We start from the raw sequence: 16982 nt of genomic DNA, 5'->3' as shown, positions 1-16982 counted from the left end.
AGAATGGCGTTTGGTTACGATTATGAAGGGGTCAATATCCGGAATTAAGAACTACGGAGTTGATGGGCCAAGTCGGGCAGGAGTTTCTTAGATAATGGGTTGTCCATTAACGGCCCACTGAGGCCCAAGAATAATTAAAGGATCCGGAGGATGCATAAGCTGGCAGCTGCCTTCAATAGGGAATCTATGGAGTATTGAGAGATTGAAGTTTTTCTGAATGACCGAAACGTTGTTCGTATTCTCTATCTTTCATTCTCCCTAGAGTGAGACTGTGTACACCGAGCATTAACGTGTCTGAAACCTTCGAATCCCGAAGAATTGTAACTATTGGCTTTCTTGAAGTTGACCGTACCATTTCCCAGGTGAGCTTGAATTTCTCTCTATCTATTTTGATTTTGATGATCTGGGCTGCTTCGATTATAAAGATCCTTCATTTTTGATACAATTATGAAAATGTGGCATTAGTTTTTTTGTAATTGTCGATAGTTTCTTCTGCTTGCAATCCGTCGGTGGAGTCTACCGGGATGCCATGGACTTGTTTGATTAAATGTCTGTGAGAGATTGTGTAGAAATAAATGAACTCTATTAGAGGTTGTTCTTCTCTATGTGATGAATTTTTCTTCCTTCTCTTGTTATGGTGGGATTTCCTCGTATTGTGGGTTTTATCCCTGATTTTATAGGGATGTGACTTAACTCTGGTGCGGCCTGTCCTGTTCTATGCTTCATTAGTAACTGAAATAATTATGTTTTTCAGCTCTATATTTATCATTTGGCTTATAATCTATTTTCCAATGCTATATTTGGTGCATTCTGTCGTACCCATATTCCTAATCTTGACCATTGTTGTTGATAATTATGGTGTCATGATCCATTTGGCTGTTCTTCAGTTATCAGAGAGTCTGCGGGCTGTTTCTGACTTTCTGTGCATTTGTGCTTACTTTAACCATATGAAACAAATTTGTATTACTAGACAAAAAATGTGAGAGGTTAGCATAAACTGTTTCAACAGTCCGAGCCTAACTAATATGGTGAGACCATATCCTGAAAGGTAGATGACAGAGGATTAAGTATGGTAGTAGATTTAACAAATTATAACAGAGTTAACATGAACTGCTTAAAATTTATGTGGATTTTTCTGTGGTAACTATGGAATTTTTGGATTCTCTTTTTGATTGAATGTTCAACATTATTTTGCTAACTCTTCCTATTATAGTGAAAAAGCTTTAGTTTTCTATCATTACAAATTAAAAGATCTATAGGCCATAGATAAAGAGCATTACAGAACTAGGCAATTGCACGAGCTTAAAATTTATGATGAGTGATTCTGGGTAGTGTATACATTGAGTTCCTTTGGCCCTATGTTTTCCTAATTTCAATGGCTCATATGCAAGTACTCCGACCTTGTCAACTTAAGATGACGATATACATTATCTGCAAGTTTCAATGAAGTTTGAAATTAATTTATAAAACTAAGAACTGTTGATCACTGTCAATGGTGAATATATAAGATCCTTTCTCACTAGCAAGCACAGGTTTGCTTTAATGTTAGAGCAGGACCCTACCGTAGCATCATTGTTGAGATTTGTCTAGTAGGTAGGCTTATGTAAGTTGTAACTAGACACTAATTTTCTATATTTCTCATAGGTGTGGACTTGATGAATGGTGCTTCTAGGAGCTTAAGGGCAGCTTTTTCCTACTGCGTGCAGCAAGTAAGAAGTTATGATTACCATCACTACCTCTGTCTCCTTGAACTACCGCCTAACATGCGGAAGGCTGCTTTTGCACTCCGTTCGTTCAATGTTGAAACTGCTAGGGCCATGGATGTTGCCTCTGATCCTAGAATTGGCCTAATGCGTCTTTTATGGTGGCAAGAGGCTATAGACAAAATTTATGCAAACAAGTTAATCGAGCATCCTACAGCTCAGGCTCTCTCCTCTATAGTATCTGAGAATAAAATTAGTAAGGCATGGTTGAAACGCTCTGTCGAAGCTCGGATCAATGATGCTAGGAGAGAAGTCACTGACATCCCGGAAAGCATTGAAGAGTTGGAGAAGTATGCCGAGGACACAGCATCAACTATTCTATATTTGACACTTCAAGCTGGCGGTATTAGATCGACTGCAGCTGATCATGCAGCCTCACATATCGGTAAGGCAAGTGGACTCCTTTTGTTGCTAAAGTCACTTCCTTACCATGCTAGCCGAAACCGCCACTTCTCCTACATTCCAACTAAAGTGGCAGCCAAACATGGATTGCTGGTTAAGGAGGGAGGTCAAACTGAAATCTTCTTGAATTCGCGAGAGGGCTTATGCAATGCTGTATTTGACATGGCATCTGCAGCTCATGTTCATCTGCTTAAGGCTCATGAATTAGCTGGAACAGTACCAGCCGAAGCACGTCCGGTGCTTCTACCAGCTGTGCCAGCCCAAGTGCTATTAGATTCCCTCAGAAAGGTACAATTTGATGTGTTTGATCCAAGGTTGGAAAGAGGGCTCCTAGGTATACCTCCTTTGTGGTTCCAATTGAAACTGAAGTGGAATGCATGGAGAGGAAAGTACTGAAGAATCTCATTTGTAGCTGAATAGGAGAATTCTTTCTCATGCAGGAAACTTGTGCTACGGCAATTTTGGTTCCTTTTTATTTTTGTTTCTCATTTGAAGTTGATGGGATTTTCTACTTTATCCTTAATAATAAGGGGATTGCCTTTTAATTGGGGCATGTGTACTAACCTTTAGCAAGTTCACAAACCTCAACCACTTGATGTTGGCCTAGTTTGTTATATCTGCAGTACAACTTGATGATAGCCTAGTTTGTTATCTCTCCGGACATAAGGTGTACGGTGCTCGAGGCTATGAGTTCGAATCAATCAATTGGTATATTTCTTTGTGGAATCTTGATTTCGTGGGTTTGTTCCACTTCCGGGATCCTACCCACATAGACTTCGGTTCAATTTTACCTGTTGTCAATGTGATTGTTTTGGTGAGAGGTTTTGCGTCCATCCAATTGTCCGAATGACATGATGGACTTAGTGATTCGTCGGTTCCCTTACCATAGTCCTACACTCGTGTACTTTCTGAACTTGAAACGGCCAACGGACAAAAAAGATACAGAAGCAAAGGAGTTGGCCTGAAAATATGTAACGTTTAACCTGGATATCTGGTCCTGCATAACTTTCATAACAGACCAATTACTTTACTTGCGATATTGGAGGAACAGTATGAACAAAGCCTCCTACCAAAGCATAAAACCCCAAAATTACTCTACTTTTCAACATTTGAAAACTACTTTCTAACAAAAATTATAAGGTAAAACCAGAGAATATGGTGGAACTCAAAACAGACACTTGTACCATCATAGGTATAATGGACCCACTTAACTCAAACCCTCCCCACGCGTCACTCTCTGCTTTTGCATGACATCTCACACCGCCAAGCAGCTCTGCTTTTGACCGACCCTTCATTCCCACTCACAGTTTTAATTTGTTGATTCTCCGCTTCTGGTTTTTCTTGAGCTGGGTTTACTTTCTCCATGGCTACCCATCTAGCCAATCTGGGTTTTGTGTACTTTACTCTGTTGTTGATACTGTTTTCCTCTGATGCTATAGGAGCTCGGTTGAACCATTTTGATCCCAGAATCCGAATGCCTACAGAGGAAGAAGATATAGCAGAGGATGATAGTGAGAAGGTTGGCACAAGGTGGGCAGTTCTCGTGGCCGGCTCGTTTGGATATGGAAATTACAGGCACCAGGTATCAATTTGCTCACTAAACTTCATTTATCTGGTTTCAAGCTTAGTTTTTGCATTAATTTTGGGGTTTTGAGTGTAGGCTGATGTTTGCCATGCATACCAAATTCTAAGAAAAGGAGGCTTGAAGGAAGAAAACATAGTAGTGTTTATGTATGATGATATAGCAAAGCATGAGCTGAATCCGAGGCCCGGAGTGATCATCAACCATCCAGAAGGAGAGGATGTGTATGCGGGGGTGCCTAAGGTTTGTTGCTTCTCACAAACACCGTGTAGAGGGAATATTCCTTAATAGTTTGTACTGTTGATTGATTAATTTATAATCAATGTTATCTTGTTCTATAGTGCTTAGTTTCTTTCTAATAATAATTGGCCTTCATGGAGTGATCTGATAGTTTTTTTTCCCTTCCTCCCTATCACGTTGTCTTGAAAGTAATTACGTACTATGTTGACAACCTTAATTGGATCCAGCTTTAATTAATTATTGTCTGCCATTGTAACTGCTGATGTAAAGCTTTGGTTTGTGTCTCCGCCTTATTGGTTAACCTAAAAAAAATTTAGAGCTCTCCTGTTGAGCTTTATATTTACTAGCAAACCATCTTGGTCCTGCTTTCTCTTGAGTTTAGTTAATAATAATTGAAAGAAACCTTGAAGCTTTAACTAAAAAACAGGAATGATTATATTAATTATCAACGGGATAGGGAATGGTTATTGATACGGGGACGGGGGAAATCATAGCAGATACTGATACTGAAGTTCCCTTCTGATGATATATGATATTAAGAGGACAAGTACTGTTCATCAGATTGAAATTATTTATGGTATTCAATTCTTCTAGATGTTAATTGAAGTAGGCTTGTTAAGAAATAAGAGTAGTGAAATGATGAGAGTTTCATTTCTCTTTTTATTGATACTCTTCAGTCAATATATATGACACAATTTGAGATTGATGGTGAATAATCATGGCAGGACTACACTGGAGAGAGTGTAACGGCTGCAAATTTGTACGCAGTGATTCTTGGCGATAAAAGTGCTGTAAAAGGCGGGAGTGGAAAGGTTGTCGATAGCAAGTCCAATGACAGGATTTTCTTGTACTACTCTGATCATGGAGGCCCTGGAGTTCTTGGTAATTTCACCATATTCTCCATATGCTGCTGTTCTTGGTTTGTTGATTCATTTGCTACATGAAAATAAAATGTTATCGATTTGTTCTGATAAGAATCAACGTTCAAGCATATTGTGAAGATTTGATTAATAATTCTTTTATGGCATGGATTGTAGGGATGCCAAACTTGCCTTTTCTGTATGCTGTGGATTTCATCAATGTTTTGAAGAAGAAACATGCATCTGGGAGCTACAAAGAGATGGTTAGGAGTTCTTGTTTCAGTTAGATATAATGTTACTCAACGGCAAACATATGACTATTGATGGAGTTTCTATTGTTGCTAATTAGGTCTTATACATCGAAGCTTGTGAGAGCGGGAGTGTTTTCGAAGGCATGATGCCCAAGGACTTAAACATATATGTAACAACAGCATCAAATGCACAAGAGAGTAGCTGGGGAACGTACTGTCCAGGGATGGATCCTCCACCACCTCCCGAATACATCACCTGCTTAGGGGATTTGTACAGCGTTGCTTGGATGGAGGACAGGTACCAATGTCGTTTCTTGTACAGCTGTCGTTAATATGAATTGCTTGGATTGACTTGGAAGTATCTTGGTTAAATCTTGGTTATCTAGTCACAATATGGGAATGGAACTAAACAATGATTTTGCCACTTCTCTGCAGTGAGACTCACAATCTGAAGAAAGAAACTGTAAAACAGCAGTATGAAACTGTATGCTCTACCATCTCCTGAACTTTCTTTGGCCAACCTGAATTGATTTTGATTAGTTTTTCCCTTCCATCTGAATAGTAAGGTATGGTTCCTCCTTGTCTATTTAGGTAAAGGAAAGAACTTCAAATCTTTTCACTTACAATGGCGGGTCTCATGTGATGGAATATGGGAATACAAGTATCAAATCAGAGAAGGTTAGTTTGTACCAAGGCTTTGATCCCAATTCTGTGAACTTGCCTCCAAATCATCTCCATTTACTGAAACAAATGGAAGTTATAAACCAGCGAGACGCAGAGATTCTCTTCCTCTGGAAAATGGTGAGTACTGCTTACATTATCTATAAATAAATATGGTTTGATCACAAGCCAAGCAACACGTTCAAGTATGTTTTGTGTCACGCAGTACAACAGGGCGGAGAATAGATCGAAGAAGAATGAAATACTGAAGCAGATTAAAGAGACAATGGGGCACAGGACACATTTGGATGGAAGCATGGAATTGATTGGAACACTTCTGTATGGACCACAAAAGGGTTCTGCAGTCCTCAGTACCGTGAGGGCGACGGGATCGCCCCTTGTCGATGACTGGGAATGCCTGAAATCAATGGTAAACAAAACCCATCTCCCACCTTTCATTAATTCATTGCCTTCTCTAGTTTCATATATAGCAATCGAGTTCCATGGAATCGTATATGTTTTGTAGGTTCGCGTATTTGAAAACCATTGCGGTTCACTGACTCAGTACGGCATGAAATACATGCGTGCTTTCGCCAATATATGCAATAGCGGTACCTCTCCAGAATCTATGGCGGCAGCTAGCGGAGCTGCATGCAGCAGTCAGAATGCAGGGCAATTGCACCCATCAAAACAAGGTTATAGTGCTTGATTTCAGTATATGAAAAACATGGTACCTTAGAACTGAAGCTGAAATGGGAGCTGTCATCTCTTTTGAGCCATCTAATATGGCTTGCTGTGTAAATTGTGTTGGTAGGTGAATACAGTTGGAAATGAATAATTTTAGCTCGTGTATAAGAAGATGAGGTGTTCTGTCTCCAAGAGATGGCAGGGTAAACAAACATACAATAAATGAGCCTTTATTTACGCTTTTTTTTTTTTATGCCAGACAGTAAAATGAGCTTAAGAAGAATGAAATATTTTGTGTGCTCAGGCTTTTCCTTGTGTGCAGTGTCTGGACTTTGGACAAAAATTATGTTACGGTTTGGAAACGGTCTTGGTTTATAGCAATTAGCAACTATGTTCGGACTCTTGTGGTCACGCGTTGTGTGGTATTGCGTATTCAGTAGGCACTCGGCATGAGTTTAGGCCGGGCCTCAACAAGTATAAATTTTCACTTGGATCAAGGAAAGGATTGGCAAGGAGTTTGGGCTTCAATCTAATTCTGAGGCCCAAGACTAATCCTAGGAAACAACCGCCTACGCGTTTCATGCGTCCATCTTTATCCTCAACAATGGAGTGGTCGAGATCTTATCCAGAGCAGCAGAGCTCTCCAAGAATTCTATGATTGGCTTTGACTTAGTAGTAAGAATCCTAATCATGTTGCACAATTTTGTCAACCATAAGAACATTCAAACATGGCAGCTACAAAATGTTGAAATAATCATCAATTATTCATTGGTTGGACTGGAATGCGCAGAGATGGAGAAGAAAGAAGACATCTGAACGAACTTAAACTAGTGGGATTGATTCAAGGGCCGCCGGCAATGGTGCCAATTAGTGGCAATTCTAGTCTTCACTTTCTCAAACTCCGAAATTCCACATGGTATCGTGATCCCACCCGATTGAGTGAACCCGTACACCCGCTCCGCTTCCTTCAACAAATCCACAAATAACGGGTGATTGCAGTACTTCACTGGCACTACCACTCTCCGCCTGTCTCCTCCTGATTCTCCGATGTACATAACAAGGTGTTCCTTCGGTACCGCCAGTACCGGGTCACGTTTTTGACCCAGTCTAAGGTAACCCGAATTGGAAAAGCAGATGCGTCGGATGTACTGAGCAAAATCACAGATTTTGGAAATTGGGTTCCGCCGGGTCGGATTATCCAAGGAGTGGTAGCGTCTTTGCTTTCTTCTTGGCCGGATAATCCATTTGAAAACAGTCACTACCTTGCGTCCCAGCCTGAAATACCTCAACTTTTTCATGATTTGTGATCAAAAGTAGAAATTAAGAAATGGGTATTACTTGAGATAAAGCTAATCAAAATGGGTTTCTGCGAAAAATCAATTTAGACTAAGAAATCAGTGAGTGACATAGCTGAAGCTCGTCTCTCTGTTTTTGTTATGCGAAGTGTTAAGAAGTGTGTCATCGGGGATGGTTTTATACGTATAGAAGGTGGTGGAGGTGCTCGGTCGGATTGTTTGGATATTACGTAGGTTCTGGTGATGGGAGGGAATTCAGAAAGAACTTAATCGGCAACTTTTTGTGGCTATTTTGGATGTTTTGCAGAGACAAACTTGCACTGAGTATACATAGTTACATACACAAGTGCTCAATGTGCTGTTTGTCCATAAAAGATAAGGAGGAAGAGCGACATTGGTAATGGTTGGCACTCGGCACACGCGGTGCGGACTTCACAATGTGGGGACACTAACACTAACAATGAACAATAATATTCTCATGGTTTCCATTGGAGACAATTATACATACATGAAAAAGATAAAGATCCCTCCCAACAACTGGGATCCTAGTTATTCTAATTGTTGAGGTGTAAACACATTAAATCTTGTGCTTACACCTCAACAATTGAAACCCAATTGTTGGGAGCCGTAACACTCTTGATTTTAAATTATTTGGAATGGTGGTATCATTAAGTTATATCGGGATGTAGATTTGAACCTAAATTCACAAAATGGTGATTACTTGGAGATAATGGTTGCGTTTGGCAAGCCATTTTGCCCAACATTTATGTTAGTCATTAACATGTATGTTAAGTGGCAACCAAACAGTCATTTCCTGACTGCAATTCCCATACAATTTTGCAAGCATTTTATTGTTAGATGGGATGCTAGAAATTGTAACAATTTTACAAGCATTTTGCTTTTCATTCCCAAGGTGATCTAATATTATTATTGTTATACGCCTAATAGGCTAATACCGTTTAATTGATTAATTAATAATTTATTTAATTAATTCGTTAATTATTTAATTATTCCCAATAATTATTTCTTTTAATTAAATTATTATTATTATTGCTTTTCATTCCCAATAATTAATTATTTAATTATTGTTTAAATTTTAAATTGGCTAACAATTTAATTATTTAAATATGTATATTTATTTTAATTAGTTACGTTTATTTACAAATTATTTGTAATTTATTTCACTATTTTTTATCTGTTAAACTAAAATCCATACTATCTTTGCATATAATTTGTCACAACAATTACAAATCATATATGTTATCAACAAAAGTCGAATCAAACGCTTTCCGTATTTCAAACAGTGCATCTGCTACCATTATTATCCAGAATATATATCTGCTAGCCACCATATATGTTACTGACAAAAGTGTCTGTCAAACGAAACCTATATAAGTAATCATATTTGATTGATTTTACCTACTAAACAAAAAATGTTGATACCATGTTAATTACCGTTTAGATTTTGGAGTAAACGAAAATGGAATGACTTTCCCTGTTTTCATCAGTGCCAAAAATTTGGTGATTGAGATACGAGGGATTAAATAAGATCATGTCTTATGTTATTTGGCTTGATTGGCAATCGACTGAGTTAGACATATGTGAGTCCAAAATTCGATTTCAACCGCAAACATAATTCTCTCTAGTATTTCAAAAAAAAAATTAAGATCATGTCACTTTTGCTTGAGATGAGATGGATCAATTATAGATGTAGAGGGATTGAGTTATAGATGTAGAGGGATTGAGATCATCAATAACGACATAAACTCTAATATACGGTGACCGAACCTTTACGTTGTGTCCGAAGGCTACAACATCGACCAATTATGTGCACTCGAAGAAACAAATTATTGAATATTTGGCTATTTATATGACATATCAGGACAATTTAATAATAATTAAGTATTAACATGTTTGTTTTATATGTTTGATCCAATCAAAGCTTCAATGGCGACAAATGGTATAAGGATATAATGTCCGAACACCCTCTATCATGACTAAATTCCACATCGTAAAGTCATAGCATTTCTCACACAAGTGACACATTTTGTGGGACTATAAGTACTAAATACAAATGGCGATGACTTACGAAGAACAAATTCGTGGAGGCTTGTGACTCAGAGCGAATAATATGCTTGATATGTTTGGGCTTCGATTTCTAGCAAATGTCTCATGATTTGTCATTCTACCGTCATGTGCAGATCATAAGACTCCAGCGCCATAATTTCAATACAAAAACCAATATATACCAAACAAAAACACATTTTGAATGAAGACTCTAATTTGATTTAATTGAGGCCTTAATTAATAATAAAAGAGGATCTAGAAACTGCCTCTTCAAGCTATCAATTTTTTTCATGGGCCTTCTCAAGAAACCATATAGTCTTACTGGGCCCATTGCCACCATGTTGTACAAGCCATGAGATTCATTGAGTGTAGCCCACAATATCAGTTTGGGCTGGAAGTAATGGGTTAGGATGACAAATTGAGATGGAGAGTCCTAAAATTAAAATCATTTAATGATGAATATTTAAATTATCTTCTATTTTTGTCACGTTTTGAAATTTATGAATTTGAATGGGAGAGCCCACAAAGAAGAGAAGCTCTTTGTATCTCTATATGTGTGAGCAAAAGATAGAGGTTACTCTCATTTTTGTGCACGAGAGTTGTTTACCAGACGAATATTAAAGACCTTTATATTTTGAGGAACCCCCACTAAAATCCCTAAGGATTGCTTCTTCATCACTTGTAACTGCTTTGTGGGACAAGACCCTACTTTCTCTAAAGAAAGTTCTCCCCCTTTCTCTTGCTCAAACACACACTACTGCCATGCCAGAACATTTCACATTGGCTCCATTAAAATGTGACCAAATTGATCCATGCACATGTTAGAGGTCCCTCACAAGCAATGCTGAACAACTTTTGACTTTTTCATTCCAGATTGTTTTGAAAGTTTGTGCTTAGATAAAATTGTGTATGATGGTAATCATTCATTTTATTTCATTCCCCATTACATTCTCCTTTTCCCCTTTATTTGTTCTGATTTCTTAATCTCACTTATCATTGCCATAATTGGTGTTATTATGTTGAACGGGACATATAAACCAAAACTCAATTATTCTCTCTTTTTTTAGGCAACTGAGAGCGCACCATATAATTTTGTATTTTGAACATTCGATAAAGGTTTAAATTCGGAAGTTTTTCAAATGACGACAGTGTAAGTTGGGTCAAAGTCTAACGTGTGACTAGCTACAAAGATATTGGTTCTAATGAAAATCGAACTTAAGATCTCCCGAGTTCATATAGTTTCATTTCATAACTTGCAATAATCAACACTCTTGAAGAGACACATCCGTTGAAAAACACACCTAATTGTAATTATTAGCCATCACGCCCTCGAGCGACAAACAGTAATCGATGACAGTACTGTGTGCATATGTTTTTGTGCAACAATAGTTGACCTCTAAAGTGAATAGTCAGCAGTCAACTTAACTAAATGGTAAGCATGAAATCAATTAAAGCCATTTCATCTATATATTTTTGTTAATATGGGTTGGGTAGGCTGTAGGTGACCACGTTTTTTGTTTTTTCTTTCAATTTTTTGACATAAATTTAACAGATCAATTGATCGGTTATTAGCGGTTTGATCGGTTTTTTTTATTATTCAATCGGTTCTCACTAATATATATTTAACAATAATCAATTAATCGATCGGTTCAATTTGACACGATTTTTTGGACAACCCTAACTGTAGGCATTATATATAACTACGCTCGGTTGGTTTGGTACTCAATCATGCTATTTGCATTATGTGTGTTTGGTACTCAAATAACATATATGCTAGTTATGGATATCATAACAATAGAATTATAATCAAGTTAATTCCGATAATTAAAAAAATCAACTGATCCATAATTAACTAGTTCTTCCACCTACAGAATGTAATTTTCCCAAGCCCAATTGCTAGTAATAATTACATGATACTTGGAATGAACTTAATTATTTTAGTTGAATTAATGTGAGAGCATTTAATTTGTTATAATTCATATTAATCATGGCCACAAATAGCATTCAGTTTGGCGATAATTAAAATGAATTATGGCTAATCAGTTAACGTGCCATAGCCTATAAATGAAGTGTAATGGGCAACATCCATCTGTCCGTCTATATTTGTAGATCTAATTAGTTCTAGATTAAAAGTTTAGTAGTTATGCCTTAGTGCCTTAGTGGTTGAGTATAATGAGTGCATTATATTTGATGAATCATAATTAAGTTATTTATACACCTTAGTTATCACTGCATGACATGCAATGTACGCAATATTTAATTTATAATTTATTGTAGAATTAATATTTTGTGGTAAATAAAATGTAAATGACATGCTCATGATACATATTGTTGGCGTTATATATTTTAAATTAGAAGAGAATAAATTATTTATGATATTGTAATCAATCATTTTATTTATTACCATATTTAACTTGTCTATTGTAACCTATCTAATTGAATGGGAAACAATAAATCTCACATTGAAAAAAATATGGGAGTAAACACCAATTAATTATAAGAGGGAGCAAGTAAATGGGTAAATGAGATGAGCATGGATATGGATCCAACCCACAAGCGCAAGTATCCCAGAGTAGTCGAGCCAAGAGAATTCTGGTGTACATGTTCTGAACCAAAGAACTGCGTAGGACTTGAATCTCCAGTCCAATACGATCAAGCTTCAATTCTTCGTATTTTTTGTATTATTTTTGTACTCCTGCACCAACACATATATATCAATTTCGGGTATTAGACATAGTAATAAGCACATGAAATGTTGGAATTCCCAGCACTGCAGTACAAATACATTAAAGATGTTGTCCATTCTGGATTACGGACTTACACATATTTGTTCTTAATGGGTCGTTGTAATTGATTCTTAGATTCAAAAAACAATTCTTCAATTTGAGAGGGGTTGAATTTTGCTTAAAAACCACTTGACTGAGTTATATTAGACTGATCTAAGGTTTTCAGTGTTTACATGAAATTATAATTTGCAACTCTTGATCGTTTTAAATATCGTTTTTTAATGAAACTCATGACCATTTTGAGTAGAAAATCTCTCTTTAAAGTCATGGAAGCAACCAGACCAGACAATAAGAGGACAAATTATTAAGCTACCAAGAAAAATATAGCTAGCTAGGAGTACATGTGGCGACGTGTTAGGGCGTGGAGGAGGTTACTTAGTCATCTCTGCAACAGAAAAGACAAGAAACAAACGTGCTTAAATTTATAGTCATCCGTAATCATTTTTTTTAGACGACAGCGATGGATTTTTAATGTCATTCCGATGAATCTTGGTCTGCCGCGTGATGTTGCGCGTGTACTACTTATGTTAGTGCATAGAGTAAAAAAAATATATATAGCAAATTGCACCAAATTACAATAGAAACTTGTTATATTGCAAATGACTAATGTAATTGGACGTTCAATTTAAGGAAATTCGAGTCGTTTGCAGTTTTTCTTTACACTAATTAGCCTAGAACCCCACAAACACACCATCTGCTTTGAGTATGCATAGTGAGAGTGTTTGAGAGAGAGAATAGAGCTATTCCGACTTGATGAGTGTAGGAGTTTGTGTTGTGACTAGCAGGATGGGGGTATATGTAGGTGGGCTAGTGATCACCAGGTTCTATGCTCGTGTGGTTACATCGTAATAGGTTGTAATGTTCATAACGGTCCAACGTAAATCTCCACGTTAATGGCCTAGGAACAATCATAACGGGTCTCCACCATTAATCCATACAGTCCATTGTAAACATAGATTTTCACAGTAGGTACATTACAACCTTGTGCTGATCCTAATAGTGTTTATGTACATCAACTATGAGATACATAAATGATAACTCATTGCATCCCTCAAGAGACACATTCGCCCCATAGATTTGTATAGATACCAAGATAGTGAACGGTCGTCTACCTTGATGTAACATATATATATATATGAAACGTATAGCCTACTTGCATATTTTGATATAGCTCGAGCTTTACTCCATAGATACATACCCTTTCAATTTCTAGGTGTATACTAGACAGAGAAAACTACTTGCAGCAGAAGTCAGTTCCAGAACAGCCACCCTACAAGACACGCTAATCATATATACATGTTTCTTTTGAATTATATAATTTAGGGTTACTTTTCAGTAACCAGGATTAATGATGCATTAACAGCTTGATTAATTATTCTTTATCTCTGTCAATTTTGTTAGGGGCTGTCATTTGTCAGAGGCCAAGTGGGTATTCGTCTTAGCATCTTCTTTTGATATTTAAAAAATAAATTTGGAGAATGTTTGAGTTTCTAAATAAGGCTAGCTGCATGCTCATTAAAGAAAATTAAAGAAAAAGAAAGGTTGGTAGCCAATAGAAACTGACCAAGATTACCAAAAGGAATTAATGGCTTCTCATGGAATGCAGGGATGGAGGAGGAGAAGAGAGACAGCAAAGACAAACCCTTTTTAGTTTTTCTTTTCTAAATTCAATTAATTAGACTTTTAGAGGAGTTGCCCGATGCCCATCCATGGTTAAACGTGGGGAACCAAGGCAATAATGGGTCTAGATCAGCAATCAATCAAATAGACCCCACAGTCGGTTGATTTAACATTCTTTTATTAACTATTGCTAATTAATCCACATCTTTAATATTCATTTATGTACTACAAAACAAAATTTCAGTTCAATGGCTTTTCTTAACGATGATATCTGCTCATGCCTTTTAAAGCCTAGTGTACCTAACCATGCTATCACCGCATTAGCTATTTGTTCATACGATCGCAAACCAAATACATACTAAAGTGTCTAAAAGAAATACACAGTATACAACGACATATGCAACATGTGATTCTCCATACCTGTGACCTCCAACTTTTGTTGTGTTTTATTACGATCATTGGATTTTAAATTCATAAATTATATATATATATTACCATTTGTAACGTAATCATATATATGGACCAACCCTAATTTCGTATTTATAGTTTGTTTGGGTGATTTGAAGAGAGTCCAAACACATGAGGAAGTTAGATACATGAAACAATATGGAATAAGCAGAGCTCGATTCTCACTAAAAATAATATGTTTGTAGTCACACGGTGACTTTTAACTCAACTTATTCTATCGTCAGGTAAAAAAATTTTGTTCACACATGTCCGACAGTCCAAGTTTAAACTTATATCGAATGTTTAAAAGACAATTTTCTATGATGTAGTTCTCGAAAAAAAATTACCACAATGTGAATGATGTTGATGCGCAATTTTAATCTTGAAGCACCTCATTGATTAATGTCATTAATAAGAGAAGCATGACTAATAGTGAATTGCCACGTGAGGCTGAGGCATATATATGTGGGGCCAAGATGACACTTGGATCGCGTGAGAGACTTTTGCTTCACTTCTATACTTGTTTAAGCAAAATCTTATTACAGATTTAATCAGCCAACTTTGTTGTACTTTGCAAGTCTTTTGCCTCCCAAGTCCCTAACCCTAGGCGAAGAACCGGCCAGAAAAAAAACAAAAAAGAAAGGTGATGGGACGAGGGTTTGCTGTAGCTTAACTTATCGGCATGCACAAGGTGTTTTTTTTTTCTCTCTAAAATTGATACACACGTGGCACGCCAGGAAGGCATCAAAAGTGCAGTGTGTGTGGGGCCAATGTATTTTTCTTTGCGTGGGGGCCGCAATAGAGCCGGGATAACGGGGATGGGGCCCACTCGCACCCGCGAGCCCTAATGATAGCGGGCTAGCCCACGCCGGACCATTAGCCGCCACGTACTGAGCCCTCTTCATTTTCATTCACATCATTCCAGTTCAGCGGGTCCCACACTCCACCACGAATGGTATTGGGCCTATTGGCTCAAATGGCTTATTAAATGACTTGAAAGCCGTGCTAGTCTATTTTTCTTTTTTTATTTTTTATTTTTTTAATAGTATTATTGTATTTGGAGAAGTGTCACTGTCAAGATGTATTTTAGTCGGTTGGCGGGGCCCATCTCAGGGAGAGGGATAAAATAGAAAATATAAAAAAAATTGCGGACCAACCAAACAGAAGCCGCGTGAAGTTGCTGGTGAGGGCCTGGGAAATATTTTAATTATGTTAAAGACCACCAACCTTAAAAAGGGTGTTTTGGAAAGTATATATATGTATATAGTATTTAAAATATTTGCACTTTTGAACTAAAACTTTATTTATTTATTTATTTTTGTATTTAAGCTGGAGAGACTCAAGCTAGCTTTCTACCAGAAGGAACAGAACGGTGTTCATTAAGATATTCTCCATGGAACTGTGGTCCTGTTGATGATAAAAGAAGAAAATGTAAGAAAAGTTCCATACATAACACCAAAGGCTTAAGAAAATTGTCGTAATGTTATCCGATTAATTTAAAATTATTTCACACCCTAATCATTAGTTGGAGTGATAAAATTGATGTGTATCATCTTAGTGATCAGGGTTCGAATCCCCTCCTCCATTTCAAAAAATTAATAATAATTCAAAATTATTTGATAAGGGAACTAACAATTCTTTTATGAATACCATGACAAATTGCAATATATTTATCAACAAAAAGATGGATGGTGAAATTTATAAGAAGCACTCAACTAATAATAATTCAATCGTTTATCAAATCAGGATGATAAATATTTATCACGAGGTGCATGTATGTAAAAACACAGTAACGATGTTGTCCTCTTTTGGTTTATTGATTCACTATAGATATATCGGGTCCACAAAGTTTAATTCTTTATGTACCATCTCACAGCAGTACTTAGACCTAGAAAATATGTTGTTAATGTGAAGGGTATGAACTTTACTTATAAATCACCCGAAGTGATTGTGCTATACCAATGTTGGATTATAGTCTTGAGAGTCTGTATAAACTAAATATGCAAGTAAATGAGATTGGAAAAAAGTTGGTTTAAAGAAAAACAGTGTGAGAGAGTGGAATATAAGATGATGACCTTAGGCTTAGGTGACCACAATGAAAAAATATCATACATATAATTGATTGATTGCACATACTGCACTACTATTCATCTTTTGTTCTTTTACTCTTTATTTTTCATAATAACACACACACACACACACACAAATATATATATATGGTCCTGTGTAAACAACTTCAATAATTAAGAAGCCAAAACTGATCCTTACCGTCCGATCAACTTTTAATAATTGAACATTCTATGGTCTCCATCAGTTGCTGGT

General features: G+C 36.8%; 3 protein-coding genes across 3 annotated transcripts; 2 read left to right on the top strand and 1 right to left on the bottom strand.

The window, feature by feature from the left end:
* The first annotated feature begins 158 nt into the window (after positions 1-158).
* On the top strand, positions 159-2728 carry LOC119986595 (NADH dehydrogenase (ubiquinone) complex I, assembly factor 6). Its single transcript, XM_038831224.1, has 2 exons — positions 159-362; positions 1645-2728. The coding sequence occupies exon 2, from the start codon at positions 1656-1658 to the stop codon at positions 2559-2561; it is 906 nt and encodes a 301-aa protein (XP_038687152.1). The 5' UTR covers positions 159-362; positions 1645-1655; the 3' UTR covers positions 2562-2728.
* Positions 2729-3410: 682 nt separating this feature from the next.
* LOC119987392 (vacuolar-processing enzyme) lies at positions 3411-6698 on the top strand. Its single transcript, XM_038832292.1, has 9 exons — positions 3411-3747; positions 3826-3990; positions 4713-4869; positions 5025-5110; positions 5197-5396; positions 5534-5582; positions 5690-5899; positions 5985-6188; positions 6285-6698. The coding sequence occupies exons 1-9, from the start codon at positions 3529-3531 to the stop codon at positions 6465-6467; spliced, it is 1473 nt and encodes a 490-aa protein (XP_038688220.1). The 5' UTR covers positions 3411-3528; the 3' UTR covers positions 6468-6698.
* A 427-nt stretch (positions 6699-7125) lies between these two features.
* On the bottom strand, positions 7126-8147 carry LOC119987393 (auxin-responsive protein SAUR36-like). Its single transcript, XM_038832293.1, has one exon. It carries the CDS (start codon positions 7741-7743, stop codon positions 7273-7275), a length of 471 nt encoding a protein of 156 aa, XP_038688221.1. The 5' UTR covers positions 7744-8147; the 3' UTR covers positions 7126-7272.
* Positions 8148-16982: the final 8835 nt, after the last annotated feature.

This window comes from Tripterygium wilfordii, chromosome 20, assembly GCF_013401445.1.
Source record: "Tripterygium wilfordii isolate XIE 37 chromosome 20, ASM1340144v1, whole genome shotgun sequence".
Taxonomy (NCBI): domain Eukaryota; kingdom Viridiplantae; phylum Streptophyta; class Magnoliopsida; order Celastrales; family Celastraceae; genus Tripterygium; species Tripterygium wilfordii.
This window is presented reverse-complemented; position numbering and strand designations above follow the sequence as displayed.